This window comes from Metschnikowia bicuspidata, assembly GCF_001664035.1.
Source record: "Metschnikowia bicuspidata var. bicuspidata NRRL YB-4993 chromosome Unknown METBIscaffold_12, whole genome shotgun sequence".
Classification (NCBI taxonomy): domain Eukaryota; kingdom Fungi; phylum Ascomycota; class Pichiomycetes; order Serinales; family Metschnikowiaceae; genus Metschnikowia; species Metschnikowia bicuspidata.
The window spans coordinates 1-18,088 of NW_017387742.1; the positions used below are offsets into that span (position 1 = coordinate 1).

An 18,088-nucleotide genomic window follows, 5' to 3' on the forward strand; every position below is an offset into this window, starting at 1 on the left:
ACACCGGAACGTGGATTGAGGATTTATTCGAGAGATACCGGAACGTGGATCGAGGATTTATTCGAGAGATATCGGAACGTGGATTGAGGATTTATTCGAGAGACACCGGAACGTGGATGGAGGGCTGGAAGTGGGGTCGGGCCCGAGGGCATTTGCAACCAGGCAACACCAAGCGAGCGGGCTACACCAAGCAGGTGGGAAACTCCAAGCGAGCGGGCGAAAACAAGCTTGCGCCACCACCCGCACGCCTGGTGCCCGCCTGATGCCCGCCTGGTGCCCGCCGTGTGGCCGGTGCCAAAGGCACCTCGAACGGCAAGCAACAAAGCCCGGCCCGACCTCCGCCCGCTCCGCCCGCGCGACCCGCGTCCTAGACAGCGTATGTAAGCGCAAATACACATGCTACTTCACCGCCTGGCCCGTGACGCGGCGGGCTAGGTCGATCTGGAGACACAAGGTGGTGCCCGGGCGCAGGAGGCCCGCGGCGCACGTGCGCCAGTAGTACAACTCGTACATGGGCATGTACCGGCGGACAAAGGCGTCGACGGCGCCGTCCGTCATGCCGCGCCCGGTCCGGGCGACCAACGCGGCCTCCTGCTGGCGCCGCCACCGGTACACGAGGCCGAGGTCCTGCGTGCAGAGCACGATGGAACAGTCGAACAAGTCCCATAGTTCCTCGTACTCGCCGAGCCGGGCGTTGATGTCCGCAAGGTGGTGCATGGCGCTGCGCAGCACGGCCCCGCTGCGGCCGCACGCGAGGTACGCCGCGCCAAACACGCCCGGCGCCATGCGCCGGTACCCATTGAACCAGCCCTCGAGCACGATGACATCGGCCGGCCGGTCCACCACATGCCACTGCAGCTGCGGCACGCGGTCGCCGGCGCCGCCAAACGCGCCTTTGTCGTACCGCGGCACCCGCACGGGCACGTCTCCGGCCACCAACGCGGCCATGGTGCTGGTGGCCAACGGGAGGTCGTGCGTGCCCGGAAGGCCCCGGCCCTCCAAGATGGAATTGCCCGATCTGCGGGCGCACGCCGACACACGCTCCTGCTGGGCGTGCGTCAAGTAGAAGTCGTCGATCAGAACGCCCACACAGTTGAGCCGGGGGTGGTGTTGCTGGCAGTGGGCGAGCAAACCGTCGGCGAGGTGCGACTTGCCCAGGCCCTGCGGCCCGGATATGCCCACGACGAGGGGTTTCGGCTGGGTCCACGTGGCCAAGTGGCGGTCGAGGAACGCTGCGGCGAGCTCGAGTGTCATGCTGCGCAGAGCTGTGGAGCAGACGGGGAGGCAAGGCGGCAGGTTCGGATGTGCTGCTGGCGATTGGGGGAGAACGGCGCTTGGGTTCGGGCCCTGAAGCGCGGCCCCAGAGTTGGGCCCTAGGCCCTGAAGCGCGGCCCTAGAGTTGGGCCCTAGGCCCTCAAGCGCGGCCCTAGAGTTGGGCCCTAGGCCCTCAAGTGCGGCCCTAGAGTTGGGCCCTAGGCCCTAAAGTGCGCCCCTAGTTTTAGGGCCTAGAGCGCGGCCCTAGAGTACGGCCCTAGAGTTAGGCCCCAGAGCGCGGCTCTGGAGGGCTTCAACATCAGAGTTCTCAATTCAAGTATGCACAGTACTTAGGATCCGAATACTACTATGCTCCAAAAACCCTTGAGGGGAAAAAGAGACCAGGAAAGAACCTCCGGCAGAGAGGAGTTTTTTTCTCTCTGTCACGCGAGAGGCGACGACGGGAGGCATTGCCCGTGACAGAAGGTGCGGCCCTAAAGCGGCTCTGCAGGGCGCGGCCCTAATCCGATTGGCGCGGCCCCATGGGCCGGGGAGCCGCAACCCCAGACACCTCGGACACAGGCTGGCCCCGTGGCGAGCAAAGGGTTTGATGGTGCTGTTGTAGTATATTCTTAATCATGTTTACGTTTTCATGTTTACGCTTTCATGTTTACGCTTTCATGTTTACGTTTTCATGTTTACGCTTTCATGTTTACGCTTTCATGTATACGTTTTCATGTTTACGTTTTCCTCTTGACGTTTTCCTCTTTACACCTTCCTCTTTGCGGTTTCCTCTTGACGTTTTCCTCTTTGCGGTTTCCTCTTTACGTTTTCCTCTTTCCTCTCGCGGTTGCTGGGAGCGCACCCCCCATAAATGTACAATGCCCGGCTCCTAGATGGCCTTGGCCTCCTTCAACTTGGCAATCAACTCGTCCACGCTCTCGACCTTCACGCCCGCAGAGCGGGTGGGCGGCTCCTCCACCTTGAGCGTCTCCACCCGGTTGACAATCTCGATGCCCAAGTCACTGGCCTTCAATTTCTCCAACGGCTTCTTCTTGGCCTTCATGACGTTGGGCAACGACGCGTACCTTGGCTCGTTCAATCTCAAGTCGGCCGTGACGATCATGGGCAAGCTGGCTTGCAATGTGTCCGAGCCGCCGTCGACCTCCCTGGTGACACTGATCTTGTCGCCATCAATCTCCACCTTGGATGCGTTGGTGGCCTGCGGCCAGTTCAACAAGCCCGCCAAGATCTGGCCCGTTTGGTTCAGGTCGTCGTCGATGGCTTGCTTTCCCAAGATGACCAAGTTCGACTGCTCCCTCTCAACGACTTTCTGCAACATCTTGGCCACCGTCAAAGGCTCGACCTCCGTCTCTCCCACATCGACCAACGTGGTCGAGTCCGCCCCTTTTGCAAGCGCGGTTCTCAAGATGTCTTGCGATTTGGTGGGGCCGATGGACACGGCATGGATCTTCTCAACAAGCCCCTTGTTGGCCTCTCTGATCTTCAAGGACTCTTCCAAGGCAATATCGCAGAACGGGTTCATGCTGAACTTGACGCCTTTCGTCTCGACACCAGTGCCGGCCTTGTTGATTCTAGGCTTGATGGCATAATCAATGACTCTCTTGACAGGAACAAGGATTTTCAACTTGGTGGACATTTTGGCGGTGACGGTGTATTCGATCTGTCCTGTCCCGACCCTCGGGAATTACTCACCTCGCGAGTTTTTTCGCTCACCCAGGGCCGGCCGCTGGTATGCAGTACGCACGTTTCCTTGGCTCGTCACGATCGGCTGGCAAGGCGGTTCCGTTGCTTCATCTTCTCGATTCTTGCCTTGAGCTGGGCCGTGACTTCCGTGGCCTTTCTCCAGTTTTCTTCGCCGTCCCCTGTGCTTCTGGTTTCGGGGCCCGGCGGGTGGTGGGCGCTGTCAACATTGGTGGCCCGCGTAAATAGGCCTGTGCCGGGCGCGTCTGCAAGACTGGCCGGCGACTGCTCATGTGAATTGTTCAATGCCGCCCCGCCTTCGATGGAGAGTCTGTTGACACGCGAGCTGAGCTCAGACAGCGCATGCCTGGACAGAGGGTTGGCGGCGGGCGATGCGAACGGAGACGCGAAGGAGTCTGTTTGGAAGGAAGGCGACGGCTGTGCCGGCGGCGCGGGATGCTGGAGTTTCATCATCTCGATGACCTGCTCTAGGCTCTTGATCTTCAACTTTGCGTTCTCCAAGTCGCTGGTGAGGCGCATGATCTGCGTGTCCTTTTGTTTCACCATGAGATTGCCGTTGGTGTTGTCCCGGTAGAGCAGATCGATCTTGTCAGTCAAGGCCGCGTTCTCTTGCCTCGCCCGGCGCGACTCCTCCATGGCCGCGGCCTGCGCCTTCAGGCCCAGCTCGGTTTCCTCCTTGAGACGGCGGTTCTCCTCCTTGAGCGTGCGTATCTCGTCGAGAACGTGCGGCGGCACGGGCTGCTCGGCCGGAGGCTTGGCAGCCCCAGCGGCCCCCCTGGACGCGGGCGGGGCGAGCAGGCGTCCCGTGAAGCTCTTCATGGGCGCCTTCGTGGTCAGGTCTGCGCGCTTGGCCGGCGACGTGGCGAGACGCTTCGAGGGGATCGCAGGGGACGGGCCCGTCCGGAGCACAGGGGCGCTTGCGAGACGCGGCAGGGGCGCGGCGGCCGGGGCGCCCGCGGGTTTCGGAGGGGCGCCGCCGCTCGCGTTCACGGTGGCGGCCTCGAACACCGCGTGCACCTTGGCGAGCCTGTTCTCGTCGACCTTGTCGAGCAAAGCGCGGAGCTCGCGCTCGCCCGTGATCTTCATGAGCGTGCCGACCATCTCCGTGGCGGCCTGGCGGACGGGCTCCTGCGAGTCCGTGAGGAGCTTGACGCCCACGGACATGATCAGGTCGATCTGCGCGGCCGAGGGCGCGGCGGGCGTGGCGGCCAAGCACCGGCGGAGGAAGCCCGTGGCGGCGATCTTCACCTGCGGCGTCTTGTGCTGCATGCCCGCGAGCGTCTCGTCCAACACGTCCAGAAGCGAGCAGGCCGCGAAGACGGCGTCCAAGGCCGCGGCAAGCGCGTCGGCCGCGGCCGGCTTCTTCTCCCTGGTGCGCTCAATCAACGGCGGAAGCACGAGCGGGCGGTACCGCAGAAACGCGGCCTTCAAGCCGCGGGCCAACGACGCGGTGCCGCTGGCTGCGAGCACCATGACCTGGACGTTGGCGTCGCGCAAGCCCTTGGCGAAGAGCCGCACGAGCTCCGTGTAGTCGTCGTTCCTGAGCCGCGGCGCCCGCGCAAGCACGGCCTGCGCCTCCTCGAGCGCCTCCACGCGGTCCTTCCACTTGGCGGCCGCGGCCCGCGCGTACAAGTCCGCGGGCATCTGCGACAACACGTCCACGGGCTCCACCATGTCGAACGGGTCGGGGGCCGGGCCCGGGGCCGCGCCGGGCGCGTCGGCCATGGCCACGTCCGCGGAGCCCGCCGCATCCGCGGCGCTGGCGGACTGCTGGCGCGCCGCGGCCTCGTCCCGCTGGGCCCGCGTGAGCCGCTTCTGCTCGGGCGCGGAGTCCTCGACCTTGGCGAACTCCGCGGCCAAGTCGCGCTGCTGCACGGGCTTCAACGCCGGGAACAACAGCAGCGTGAGCGCGGCGCGGAGCCACACGTACAACTGCACGCCCAACGCGGTGGTCTCCGCGCGCACGCCGCGGTCTGCGTGGGCGAAAAGCCGGGGCAACGCCGCGAGGAGGAGCCGCGGCGGCACCACCACGCAGCCGAACGTGTGCACGAGCCGCGCGAGCGCGTGCACGCAGCCGGCCACGAGTTTGGGGAGCCTGTGCTCGAGGCTCGGCGCCATCTGCTCCACGATCCAGTCGGCCGAGCCGGCCGCGTCCGTGAGCAACACGAGCGCGTCCGCGGCCTTTGCCTTTGTGCCCGCGCGGCTGGACGCGAGCCCCTTCTCGCACAACGCGGGCACGAGCCCGGCCGTCTTCAACCGGGCGGCGCCGCCCGGGGGGCACCCGTACTCGAGGTACTTGCACACGAGCAGCAAGGCCTGCTCCTGCGCCACCACGTTGGGGTCCTGCACGGCCCGCGTGAGCGTGTCGGGCTTGGTGGCCACTGCGGCAAAACACGGGTCGTGTTCGTGGCGCGAGCCCTCGAACTGGGCAATGAGCGCATTGTAGCCGTCGAGCCGCACCTTCCACACACTGTGTGCGATTTTCTCGTCCACGGGCAACTGCGAATAGTCCTGGTCGGCACTCATGGGCGGACGGGGGTCTGCGGGGGCGCGGGGCGGGGTTTGTGGCTGCGCAAACGCGGGGGTCGGGCTGATGCTGTGGACCTGGGAGGAAGAAGAGGTGGTTTGGAGGAGACGATTGTTTGTACATAGGGCGCGCGCGCCGCGCCGGGTGGAGCGCGGCCTGGGGCCGTGGTGGAATGGGTGCGAATTCTGGGGGCCGCGAGGTTTGGCGAGGCCTTCTGGATTGATGGGATTGGAATTGAGGGGATTGGGAGTGATGGGACTGGAATTGATGGGATTGGAACTGATGGGATGGGAATTGATAAGATTAGAATACATGGGATTGAATTGATAGGATTAGAATTGAGGGGATTGGGAGTGATGGGACTGGAATTGATGGGATTGGAACTGATAGGATTGGAACTGATGGGATTGAATTGATGGAATTGGAATTGATGGGGGTGTCTATGAGTGGGTTTGATATGGGTGGGAGTGGTAGGTGTGGAGTACTTGTCTATGTTTCCTGTACTTCTTATCCTGCTCTTAACTTCATATTATCAGTAAAATAAGCTACAGAGCTTATTGTTTTATTGAATATGAGTGGAATTGATGGGTCTAAAATTGATGAGACTGGCAGAGATGGGATTGGCAGGGGATTGAAACCGATATGACTGGGATGAGAGTGGGAGTGAGTAGGAACAGAAAGTTATGAGAGTGAAAGTGATGAGAATGGAATAGGATTAGAATCGATGGGGGTGGATATGAGTGAGATTGATATGGGTGAGATTGATAGAGTTGATACGAGCGGAATACTTGTCTATATTTATCCCATTCTTTTTATCCTATTCTTTGCTTTATATTGTCAGTAAAATACTCTACAGAGTTAATCTTTTTATTTGAATATGAGTGGGTTTGATCGATTGGAAGTGATAAGATTGGAAGTGATAGGATTGGAATTGAATTGATTGGAGTGGGATTGATGCTAGTGGGATGGTGGGAATGGGATTGATGGGCGTGGAGTTTGGTAGGATTGGGATCGATGGGATTAGAATTAATGTAATTGGATTTGAGTACTATTGGGATTGATATGAGTGGACTTGATGGACGAGTAGGATTGATGGGCTTGGAAGTGATATGAGTCGAATTGATAGGGCTGGACGTGATGTTAGTGGAATCGATGTTAGTGGAAGTGATGCTAGTGTAATCGATCTTAGTTGAATCGATGTTTGTGTTTTCGATCCAAGTCGAATTGATCTTAGTGGACTCGATGTATTTGGAATTGATGACAGTGGACTAAATATGAGTCAATTGATAGAATTGGAACCAACTTTGGAATTGAGATAAATATGCACGTGAAGGAAGTTGAACTGAGCTGACATCAAGACAGAATCGAAATTGAAGTTGTGGAGCATCCTGATAACTGGAGTTGAGTGCATCATTGATTATGTCACCACGAGATCTCATTTACACCCGCAAGATCTATTATGTTCATATCTGGAGGTATTCGACTTACTTCGGTAAATGATGATCTTGTAGAATTCCACATCACCGTGCTTCCACTGAATATACCCTGACCGAACGTATTTGTCTTATTGGATCTGTTCAGGTCTACCTGGGAGCTGTGGAATGGGTGAATTTGCTCATGATTCATTTATCTTGAACCTGGCTGGACTCCGTGTCAATATGTAAATCCGATTAGATGAGATAAAAGCATACATGAAGCTACTGACCACACCAATAATGCAGAAGATAATCGTGAAAGGAAGACATATACATAGATGGATTACATATCCCAAACAATCAAGTAGAAGCTTGCATTCTAATTCACCAAAGACCCAACACAATACTTCTAGAAAATATACAACCAAATTCAAAGTATCTGGCGGGAACATTAAAGCGAGTGCTGCCACGGGTGCTACTACGAGCTAAATAGACTGAAAAATTAGCTTATATGAACTGAGATAACCTACATGATATAAGATGACATACTTCAGAGTCCCACCCATGAAAACAGCTGGATGAGCGCAACCATTAAAGGTGATACAAAGCTCCAGCATCTGACAATAGCCCGGTTCACCAAGGATAGACTCTTCATGAAATAGTCATTGGAATCAAGCAAAAATCAACACAAGGAGCTGATCCACATGACTTGCCTGATGAAACCGATACATACTGCTACATCCTTGCGAAGAAAGACGATGGGATACGAGCTTGGCCAATTGATAAAAGCCACCAAAAAGCCAAATCAAATACATTCTCTTCCACAGAGTTATTGAAAACAAAAATCTCATGATGTCAACGGTTTCAGAAAAAGAGTGCTATGTGGGAGCTAATACCATTTGCAATCACATATGGGCTAGCAAGTGAGCTACGGACTACCAACAGGAGCCAAGTTCAATTGAAGCTTAATAAGTAGCACAACTGTAAATCGCCAAATAACATGAAACTGATTATCAAAACTCGAGATAGGGGAGCCACGTGGGGCTGCTATGACCAGGTACTCATGTCAAAGCCAGTGATACAATGGCCAAATAAAATGGAAGCGGCAAAACATAGAAGCAAACAAAATCACCAAGTATGAGCACCACAAAAACTCTCTCTAAGAGAAAAAATATCCGGCAGTTTCAAGGTAGATGACCACTATTTGATGGTGCGTACCGTGAGAGCCACGACGAAGATACAGCAGTACCCAGATATATCTTACCCGATACGTATTACCAGATAAAAGGTACTATGGTTCGAGTCCAATCACTCTCATTACGCCAGTACAACTAAATATGCAATTTCTCGTAAAACGGACAAGACATTTGAACCTTCAAATCAAACATAGCAGATGAAAACTGCCCGATAAAGATCACAGGGAGAAAACGCAGACACCCATCTGAGTCACCGAGAATCAGCCTTAATTTACATAATCCAGCGTTGCTTTCAAACATGCGAGTTTTTGCAGAATCACTGTGCCATTTATCTTATACTTCTCTGAAACACAGTCGACACCCAGCGCTTGCCCATTTCTACAATCAGCCAGCTCGTGACAACAGCTCCATATTATTTTTTAAAACACCCTCTCCGCTGAACCCCTTTCGGCCCTACACACCTCGCTTCTGAATCGTTGTATATATAATGCAAAAGTAGTGTCCATACACCTATAAATCTACTCAATAACCCTGGCGTACTTGGCCTCGATTTCCTCGTAGGGCTTCAACGTGAACCCCCAGTCCTCTTCTCCAGGTCTGTTCTCGTAGTACTTGCGGATATCCGTGCCGTGGTATGGGTGGTACGCCAAGTTGAACCATGGCAAAACGGCCATGAGCGAAAACGAGTACTGCGAGTTTCTGTTGGCAATGTCCTTCATTCTGTCGTCCAACGTGGACTCGTTCTGGTGGTAAGGCAACTTCTCTTCCGACAACAACTTCTTGATTTCGTACCTGTCTTTGGTCACCTCTCGGGCGTTTTCAGCCCACCCCAAGAATCTCTTCAGCGAGCGGATGTATGCGGCAAAAAATCCACCGGTAAAACCCAAAAGCGTGGCTGCTCTCAAGGCTACCCCTGGAACAGGCATGGGTTTTTTGAATGAGCCGGCCACGGGGTCCAAGTTTTCCCAAGCGATGATGGAAAGAGGAAACGCAGCAGTCGAGGCTGCCCAGATACCCAAGTCGGAGGCTCTGAAGTAGGACACCACTCTGTTGAAATGGGGGTCCACATCGATGAGCTCGTAGTCGCCGTAAGCCGGTTCACTTCTCACGGGCTCGTAAGCTTTGTTGTAAGACATGGTGGGCTTTTTTATTGGCGTGGAAGTATGGCGCTAGGCCTCTGTTACGAAATGTCTTTTTCTGATTGGGCGACGTGCGGAGCCCAGTGGTCACGTGACCAGAGCTTTGCAGACGGTCGGCGTGGTATGGGTGGTCTGAAGGCGGTTTTGGGAGACAAAAGCTGGGAAACAAACGGTTTAAAGCCGAAACAAGTAATAATTGTGCAAAGTTTGGAATCTAGCCACACTGAAATATCTTTTTACATTGAAGCCCATTGGTGCTTGTGTGCACACCAACATTGGCGTATTTGGAGTATTCAGTATCACGACCCAAACACACATGTAGGGAGATGACCGAGCAAATAGCTACAGCGACCCTGACGGAAAATCGTGAATTTCATTAAATTCCTGATTCCATGTAACTCTGTGCAGATATCGCCAAGACTAGAAGTTTGCATGCACTGCCATGTATTAATTGACGTTTCCCTCAGAGATCGGCCGTTGATTCGCAGTCATAGACGTATTGGAGAAGCCAATTATTCCAAAACAGCCATTATTTGTTATTCGGGCTTAGACAGGAACTCTGGGGTGTGTACAATTTGAGGGCCTGTATTCGAGGAACGAATCAAAAAACACGAGGTCGCCTTGTAAAAATCTCCGTAGTGAGGCATTTGGATCAGGTTGGGTATTACTCTTCATTTTCATGATTGGAACCGAGTTCCTGATGCTTGTGTCAGGCATGCTTTGAATGCACCAGGTGGGGAAAACATCATTGTCTGGTCTAGGTAAATGTAAGATCTGCCATTCACCCTTGAGTTCCAACCGTTTACAAGTTAGCTCCAAGTTTCACAATGCTGTATAATAATACTGATCCTAAAACAAAAGATCATTGTCTATGACTTGTTGGTGTGTCTCGTGAGTCTGGATTGTAATTAGATTAGGGCATAGATAATTGGTCGGTGATTGAAATTCAAGACCAAAAGTCTGAAGTAGCGTCGAGTAGCTCTGTTTCCAAGATATTGCGACTCGCCAATGCCTGTTTCACACTGTAGCTTCTATAGGGAAGTGTCATCAAATTTTGGCAATGCAAATCCCAGAAATCAATACTGGGTATCTTTTTAAAGGAGCCCGGTTTATGCCTTGGTGAGGAACAGTTGCACGTTACTCAGGCTACATGAGGGGAATGATGGCGTGATTCATCAAGCCACCTTTCGATTGACACCCAACAATACTAGCGAGATTTCTCTATGCATTTGCTTCCCAACTGTCACCACCTAAGATGCCGAGCAGATCATCGATTCGATGCTCATGGCCCAACGCAGCGCGACCTCCAATGATCTGGATCATAGTTTTTGTTCCGAGTAGGGAGCCAGAGATTCAGCGAAGCGAACAAAAAGAAAAAGCAAAACACAATCAAAAAGCAAACAGACAAAACAAAACAAAACAAACACTAGACGAGACTCAAGAAAAGCCGCGTTCTGCGGGTGACGAAGCCACGGCACTGATGCGGCGTCGTTTTTTGCACCCATTGTGCTTGTCATAGCCAGAGGTTCTCAATGCCACGCGTGCCCAGAAACCTTTTCCTGGAAACCTTTAGGACAAATCCATGGCCTTATAGTCTGTCAGAAATAAGTGTACTGTTCAATCTGGTGCCGCCTGATGAAATATTAGGGCAGCGAGCCACGCGTCTTTTTTCCACCAGGCCTGCTCACCGGCCTAAAGAATACCTGCCAACAAATACCAACAAACACCAACAAACAACCCGGCCACGACGATTGCCAGCAGGAAAATCAGCAGCACCCCTTCTCACAACCGAGTGAAACACAAAAAACACACAAAAGCAAAAAACACCACTTGAAAGCAGAAAATACATGAACCCACCCTGCCGTCCATCGCCCCATGTCACGTGGGCCCAGGAACTTTCAATGCCTATTCAAGTATGTGCAGTACTTAGGATCTTTTAGTCTACTACTATCTTCTATTTGACCCTTATCGAGAGAAAGGAAACAGGGAAATCCTGCCTCCCTAAATAGCCGGAATGCAATATGCCACGTATTCACTCTCAGTTAGTCAATAGCCCTGCCCTAGACCGCGTGAGAGATGCCACGTGATTACACGCCTCGTGACAGGAACCGTCGCCCGGCCATCCGCGCGCACGGGCCTCTCAAACTACATCACTACTAGACGGCACGAACAGCAGCGGTGTCCACCTGTCCGAATTTTTCGCCACAGCACCCAACTTCCGCAGACCGCCAGAGGGCATTTTCGCAGCGCCCAGTATTCTGCCTGTGAGCCTGCCATGGAGCGCACCAAGAAACTAGCCATGGTCCGGTACAACTTCGACCCCGAGGACCCCCGCTTTGACCTGCCGTATGCTGCGGCCGAGAATTGGTTGGAGACCATGGAGGCCAAGATGAGGGCGGAGCCGCGCGTGGACGACGACGACGACTTCCCGAAAATCAGCATCTGCCTCGCGAACTTGAAGTTCTCGCCCAAATACGAGACGCGCAAGCACGGCCAGTTCAACTCGTTCGACGAGTTCAAGAACTGGTTCCGGCAGAGCGTGCACGAGCAGTTTCTCGAGATCCAGTTCGAAAACCGCTGCCAGACCACAGTGCAGACCGGGTTGTTCCGCGACTATTGCGCCGAGTTCAAGAAGCTCCGCATGGAGAACCAGCTGCTCAACTCCTACTTCAACGAGCCGACCATGAACAACATTTTCCTCATGAACTTGCGCAATATCCTGTTGCGCAAATTGCTCAAGAACAACACGCCCAAGCGCTTCGCGGACATCGTGCGCTTGGGCGAGCAGTTGATCCGGGAGGGCGTGGTGAAGGAACGCATACCTTCAAGGGGGCTCCTGGACGAAAACACGGAGCCTTTTCTGGAACAGGACCCTTCTCACGTGTACGAGGACGCCCCGCACAGCCCTCCTGAAAGCGGCGAGCTGTCGGCCCAAGAGGAGCACGCAGGCAACTTGCTGATCGAGTCAGAAAGAGACAGCTTTGTGCCGCCGCCTCCGGCGTCTCTTCCCGACGCGACGCCTATGGACAGGGGAAGCATTAACACGGAGAACGAGACGCTGGCGGCCTTCCTGGAGCTGGGTTCTTTCAAGGAGCTGGATTCTTTCAAGGAGCCGGGTTCTTTCAGGGAGCCGGGTTCTTTCAGGGAGTCGGGTTCTCTTAAGGGGCTGGGTTCTTTCAAGGAGCCGGGTTCTTTCAGCGAGCCGGGCTCCTTTATGCTGCTGCCCTCTCTCAAACAGCTGCTAGAGTCCAAGTTCTTGCTGGCCCACGACATGCCAGCCCCCGACGAAAGAACACCGTACTTCTACAACTCGGCAAAAGAACCCGCAGTGGAGGTGCCCGACAACAGACTCGTGGTGCGGGCGGTGAATCACGTGGCCGCAACGCCGGAAGACGGCTGGAAGTACCGCCTCACGTTGGGCGACACCGAGTGCCCGTTGGACACCAACTACAAGGACAAGGGTCTGCTCGGCGACGCGGCCCACGACTGGCTCGACCGCATCGAGCACAAGTTGGCCACGCTTGGCTTCAAGTCGCAGGAGGAACAGGTGTCGTTCTGTCTCCATAACTTGACCGGGTTTGCGAAGAAGGCGGCCAACTTGCAGCCTCCATTCAAGAGCTACCCGCGGTTCAAGCACTGGTTCTCCAGGCTCTTCGACCTCACTTACGCCAAGCGCGACGTGGTCATGGACTTGCTCGAGACGCACCAGCGTGGCAGCATCGAGCAGTACAAGCTCGCGTTCCAGAACATCCACGACGAGAACGAGCTCTGCAAGTACCCCGTGAGCCCGCAGTTGATCAAGGAGTTCTTTATCCGCAACCTCGCGGACGGCGCGTTGAAGACCAGGATCCACGAGGGCAAGTACTTCGGGCTTCTTGAGGTGTTCAGTCAGATCGACATCATGGCCCATCTGGGCGAGGCCCCCCAGCCTGAGCAGCTGGGCAGGAGCTCCTCGTATCCAGCGCCCGTGCCGGCTTCTGTCAAGAGGCCGATCAATCCAGACCGCTCCACCACAGAAAGTAACCACCCCGAACGCATCAACCCCGAAAGTAACCACCCCGAACGCTTCAACCCAGAAAAGAACAACCCCGAACGCTTCGACCCAGAGAATAACAACCCCGAACGCATCAATCCCCAACGCTTCAGCACAGAAAACATCAACCTCCAACGCATCAATACGGACCGCAAAATGCCCCCGGCAAGAACCCGCGAGCTCACCAACTCGGCCCAAGACAAAGACTATTACCCAGAACACACGCGGCAGTTCACGCCCGCAAACACGGCCGTCAGACCGGCTCTCCTCGAGCTGCTGGCGCCGCCTTTGCCAATGTCCGACAGAATCGGCCGTCCGCTCGAGCAGAGAATCCAGGTCTCAAGACCCTCTCCCCGGTCCTCCCACCGGTCCCGCGAAGATTCCGACGAGCTATTTGAAGACAGATTGCAGGCGAAGCGGGTGCGCTTCCACCATCCACACGACCCGCATTCACGCCACTAAAACGTCGTGTTCCTGAATACAAAAGTGTGGCAGAAGCTCGCTGGTTGCATCGTGTTGAGCCATGGCGAGAGCCTGCAGCATGCAGCTCGAATCAGAAGTGTGGGGAGCCATGCTGGTCCAAGGCCTGTAAGATGATCCTTCTTCGCTGAGATCCATCTTTTGAGACAGCCTGGGTCATGAAATACCAAGGGAGTCTTTACCACGCGACTGCTTATTGTTCGCAATGTGAATTCGCCAGACATGCACTGCATTCTAGAGGCACGGCACTATGGCCTGAGCTCGTCAATGAGAGAATTCCGAGCCTTTGCAGTCAATGCACTCTCAAGGCCATTCATTGCCAATAAGTCTGGTGTATTTTACAACTCGACAAAAACGTTTCCTGAAGCTGTTGATACCCAAGCCTCGCGATGGACAATCACCAGCAAAGTCTCCGTCGAACATACGTAACGCACTTTTACGATGAACAAACATGTATAATGACTACGAACCTCGGCCCTGCCGGGTCTGGGAGGCATTATTATAAGACCTTTATCGTGGAAAATTCCATTGTGGAAACTCTCGGTGCACACGACGCCATTCCCAGGTCTTTGCTTCCGAGTCGCGCGCCCCAATATTCGCTTGGTGTGGCGCGACACCGTAGACGGCATGCCAGCTGATCGGCCCCATAAAGAACGCACATATATACATCGACGCTGAACAATCAACAGGCTGCGAGAATCCCAGGATACACACGTCTCATCCCATAGATGGTGCAATTACCCGAAGACCTAGAGCCGGGATACGGACAGCGGGGCTTTGCCTGGAAAGCTCAACTATCGCATCTTATCAACGCCATCCGCATCCATAATGTGCCCGTGCTCAATATGTGCATTGTGGCAGTTTTGGGGATATTTCTAGTCAAACTCACAACCAAATACAAAGACTTGTACATGAAAAACTCGCTTGTGACGATCATTGTGACCAATCTAGTCTTGTACGGCATCTCCGAGACGATGGCCCAGTCCATCTTGAGTTTCTCCATGCAAGCCCCGGCACTTTCTGTTTCCCTTTTTGATACCGAAAATCTCAGGAATCCGGCTGCAGTTTCTGTCAATAGCCCTGTAGCCTTAGGCCTGCAGCCACGGGTCCCAGGCGGTTTCCAGCAGGGGTCAGGAAGTGTCCACGAGGAGATGGAAAGCGACGACTCGGACGTCGACGATGAAAATTTGGATCGCTTTCTCCGTCTTATCCGCTCAGACACGAGTTTGCCGTACCAAGAACTGTTAAGCGACGAGAATGTCGAACAGACCTACGAGCTTTCGTATTTCAAGTTTAGCCGGTTGGCCGGGTTCATGTGCTGGGGCTTTGGCATGGCATTTGTCCAATGTTGGTGGTACAGGTTCCTACAGATATACTCCAAACAGCCACAGTTCATCGAAGTCCTCCGGAAGGTGTTGTCGGACCAGTTCTGTTTTCTGCCCGTGTCGTTGTTCTGCTTTTTCACCTATGGGACGATGGTCTTGGAAAGCGGCACGTGGGACGACGCCCGGGCCAAGTTGCGCAAGCTCTATCTCCCAACGTTGGTCATCAACTACTGTGTGTGGTTCCCCGTGCAATTCGTCAACTTCTTGCTTGTACCACGTGATTTCCAGGTCCCGTTTTCGTCGTCGATCTCAGTCCTTTGGAACTGCTTCTTGTCCATGAGAAACTCGTCCTCGTGAACTGTCACGTGGAACTGTTGGAACTTATCAAGACATGCCTGGGGCCTCGTCGGTGTATATCTCCATGACGCTCTAGAGATACATTCCCGAGGTGCTGGCTGAGTTTACTTTCCGCACAACACCACTCAACTTCTTCAAAAATTCCGCGGAACTTGCAGGTGGCAATGTTTCACCAAATGCTTCTGTGGCGGCATCCATGATTGCGTCTGCATCCACCTTTTCGAACCCCGGGTGACCCTCTGAATTCAACACAAGAACACTCACTTTATCCTGCTTGCCTTGGTTCGCCAAAGCTGAAACGACAGCCGCACTGATCCCGGTGATAAAATGAGGTGGCTGGAGTAAGGGCACTCCAGGAAAAAGACCGGAGAAAGTGTCAAGTTTACTGATGGAAACTCCGTTGTTTAGCTGGCATGGAGCAAATGCAAACCACGCCTTGGCATCAGGTACCAAGGCGGCGATTTTCTTGGCGACTAGTTTTTCGGTAATGGCATTGGAGAAATGGGGCACCAAAATTGCCAAAGCTGGCTTGTTTCCGGCGTCGGAAACCGCATATAAGGAGATGTCCGTATCAGGGTATTTCCGCCGAGAAACGTCCATATTGGCTGCTGCATAAAGCTGCTCGTCGTCGTCGAACTCCTCATCTGGCAGCGAGGAATCTAGTTGCAGATATCTGACGCTTATGTTTCCCACGGGGGTTTTGGGAAGTGTCTGTATGATCACGGCCATGGTGCTTGGCACGACGAGCACGTGCTCGAAAGGCTGCAGAAAATCAATGCTAGCCTCGATTTGCGGGATCAACGGTTCTTGTTGGAACTCGTCTTCATCATCCAAAACGTGTCTTGCCGCCTGACTCTCGGCCCACTGTTTGATCTGGAGTGTTAGTTTGACTCATAACGTAAGGTGACAATAGACAGGTTCGGGTTGGCTTCCGCTTTGCGTACAGCCAGAATTGCCGATCGCAGGTCAAGAATATACATACAAGCATAGTTGGCTGATGAAGATAGGGTGGTGGTGTCATTCGCTGGTTGAGGGGAGGTACATGCCCCACCACGGTCACGTGACTGTACAGTGATCGATACTTCGTTTCTGGTGTTGCGCCGGATCGGGTGGCCAGGAAAACAAATCCGGTCGAAGAGCCGTATGGCCGGATCCTGAAGCTTTGTGTTGCTGTGTTCTATTTTGTTTCTCGCTTCCTGTGGAGACCACCCAAGCCTGCCACTGGACTTGGGGCTATGAGTCGGATGCAAGCCTCAATCGGGAAAAAACGCCAAAAAGCGTTCCTGTTAATTTGGCCTCGTCGCCCTTGAATCAAGTAAGCTACAAACCCCCTTCTTACAAATGTGTTTTGCGGGTGCACATTCACAGACATGTCAAGTTCACCGAGGCTAGTCTTAACGTATCGTCCGCACCTTCGGTCAAATTAGCTGAACTGCCACAGAATTCACGTTGAGCCGGTTTTTTTTAGTCAAGCAATCTGCTTCTGTTCACGGTGAATATTTGTGATGCCAGAGTACAGCACCACGCTTGTCAAGATTTCGGGCACGATGCAAGTATGTGAAGTTGGTTCCATCTTGAGCGGGGTTTTTGCGGTGCTCGAAACCCATCTTCATGTCTTTTATTCAGATGGGCAAGCTAGATATACACCACACCCTGGGCACTTTTGCATGGCCTCGTGATGTCATTCTTCTGGGGCATAGCCCACTGGTTTTGGATCAATCTAAAAACTGACAAAGACTGCAAAAGATGGACCCCAAAGATGGACTCCCAAAGATCAACTCCCAAAGATCAACTCCCAAAGATCAACTCCCAAAGATGCAAGGCGACGTCCCTACAGGCGGCGTGGCTCCAACCGGGCGAAAAGCCAAAGATTCTGATTTGGGTCCTGGACCCAAAAACAAGGTCGAAACCCCCGGCGTTGTCTCCCGACTTCACCCCTCCATTCTTTGCACATCGATGGCAAAACACGGCCGCGGCCCCATGGGTGCAATTATTAGCAGTGGGCCTAGGGCCGCGCGGGCGCCGCAGACCGTCAAACAAAAACGCCGGTGCCGTGCAAAAAGGCGCCAGGAACCGAGAAGCAAAAAAAAAAAAAGCACGGGCCCCGGAGCCTTTCCTCCCTCGGCCCTGGCCGCCCAAATCCCGCTTCCGCCACGGGAAATGCTCTTTTCGCCGCACCTTCACCACTAAATTGGCCATTGTTCGCGGCCGGGCCGGGGCCTGCATGCCGGGCCGGGGCCAATGCCGCCTGCCCAGATCACGCCAGCTTCGGCCCTACTTCATTTGAGTCCTCCTGAAATCGGCCCTGTTTTAGACGAACCGTGCACACACCATCCTCGGCACCCCCAGAACAGACCGGCAAACAAGCGTGTGCCCTTCACTCATCCGAAAGCCCATAAGAAAACATGTTTTCCCGCACGCCAGGAGCGCTCCGCCTGTGTGCCCGTGCGTACCATTCGATTTCTCATCCAGCGTCCAATGTCATCGTGCACAGCAAGTCCCCCGAGGCCGTGTTGTTTTCCAAGGCCATCGAGCACGTGCCCCGGCACGGGTTCTCCAAAACCGCCATTGACGCTGCGGTGCGGACTTGCAGTTCCTGGACCTGATCCAGAGCGCCATCTCGGCGTCCCTGGGCCG

The 18,088-nt window shown here is 54.4% G+C and overlaps 7 protein-coding genes across 7 annotated transcripts; 2 read left to right on the forward strand and 5 right to left on the reverse strand.

Moving 5' to 3' along the window:
- Positions 1-399: 399 nt before the first annotated feature.
- METBIDRAFT_48150 (putative ATP-dependent kinase) lies at positions 400-1,254 on the reverse strand (the record flags this gene model as incomplete). The annotated part of the gene is made up of 1 exon (XM_018858269.1): positions 400-1,254. One exon carries the CDS (start codon positions 1,252-1,254, stop codon positions 400-402), a length of 855 nt encoding a protein of 284 aa, XP_018709243.1.
- Positions 1,255-2,146: 892 nt separating this feature from the next.
- METBIDRAFT_48144 (uncharacterized protein) lies at positions 2,147-2,914 on the reverse strand (the record flags this gene model as incomplete). The annotated part of the gene is made up of 1 exon (XM_018858266.1): positions 2,147-2,914. The coding sequence occupies one exon, from the start codon at positions 2,912-2,914 to the stop codon at positions 2,147-2,149; it is 768 nt and encodes a 255-aa protein (XP_018709244.1).
- Positions 2,915-3,036: 122 nt separating this feature from the next.
- METBIDRAFT_48140 (uncharacterized protein) lies at positions 3,037-5,505 on the reverse strand (the record flags this gene model as incomplete). The annotated part of the gene is made up of 1 exon (XM_018858265.1): positions 3,037-5,505. The coding sequence occupies one exon, from the start codon at positions 5,503-5,505 to the stop codon at positions 3,037-3,039; it is 2,469 nt and encodes an 822-aa protein (XP_018709245.1).
- Positions 5,506-8,635: 3,130 nt separating this feature from the next.
- NUO1 (Nuo1p) lies at positions 8,636-9,253 on the reverse strand (the record flags this gene model as incomplete). The annotated part of the gene is made up of 1 exon (XM_018858270.1): positions 8,636-9,253. One exon carries the CDS (start codon positions 9,251-9,253, stop codon positions 8,636-8,638), a length of 618 nt encoding a protein of 205 aa, XP_018709246.1.
- Positions 9,254-11,531: 2,278 nt separating this feature from the next.
- On the forward strand, positions 11,532-13,751 carry METBIDRAFT_14059 (uncharacterized protein; the record flags this gene model as incomplete). The annotated part of the gene is made up of 1 exon (XM_018854475.1): positions 11,532-13,751. The coding sequence occupies one exon, from the start codon at positions 11,532-11,534 to the stop codon at positions 13,749-13,751; it is 2,220 nt and encodes a 739-aa protein (XP_018709247.1).
- An 821-nt stretch (positions 13,752-14,572) lies between these two features.
- Positions 14,573-15,451, forward strand: METBIDRAFT_28455 (uncharacterized protein; the record flags this gene model as incomplete). Its single annotated transcript, XM_018855356.2, has 1 exon — positions 14,573-15,451. A coding segment is annotated over one exon (879 nt), but the record flags the coding sequence as incomplete, so codon positions are not given.
- Positions 15,452-15,523: 72 nt separating this feature from the next.
- METBIDRAFT_48160 (uncharacterized protein) lies at positions 15,524-16,330 on the reverse strand (the record flags this gene model as incomplete). The annotated part of the gene is made up of 1 exon (XM_018858271.1): positions 15,524-16,330. A coding segment is annotated over one exon (807 nt), but the record flags the coding sequence as incomplete, so codon positions are not given.
- Between the last annotated feature and the right edge of the window lie 1,758 nt (positions 16,331-18,088).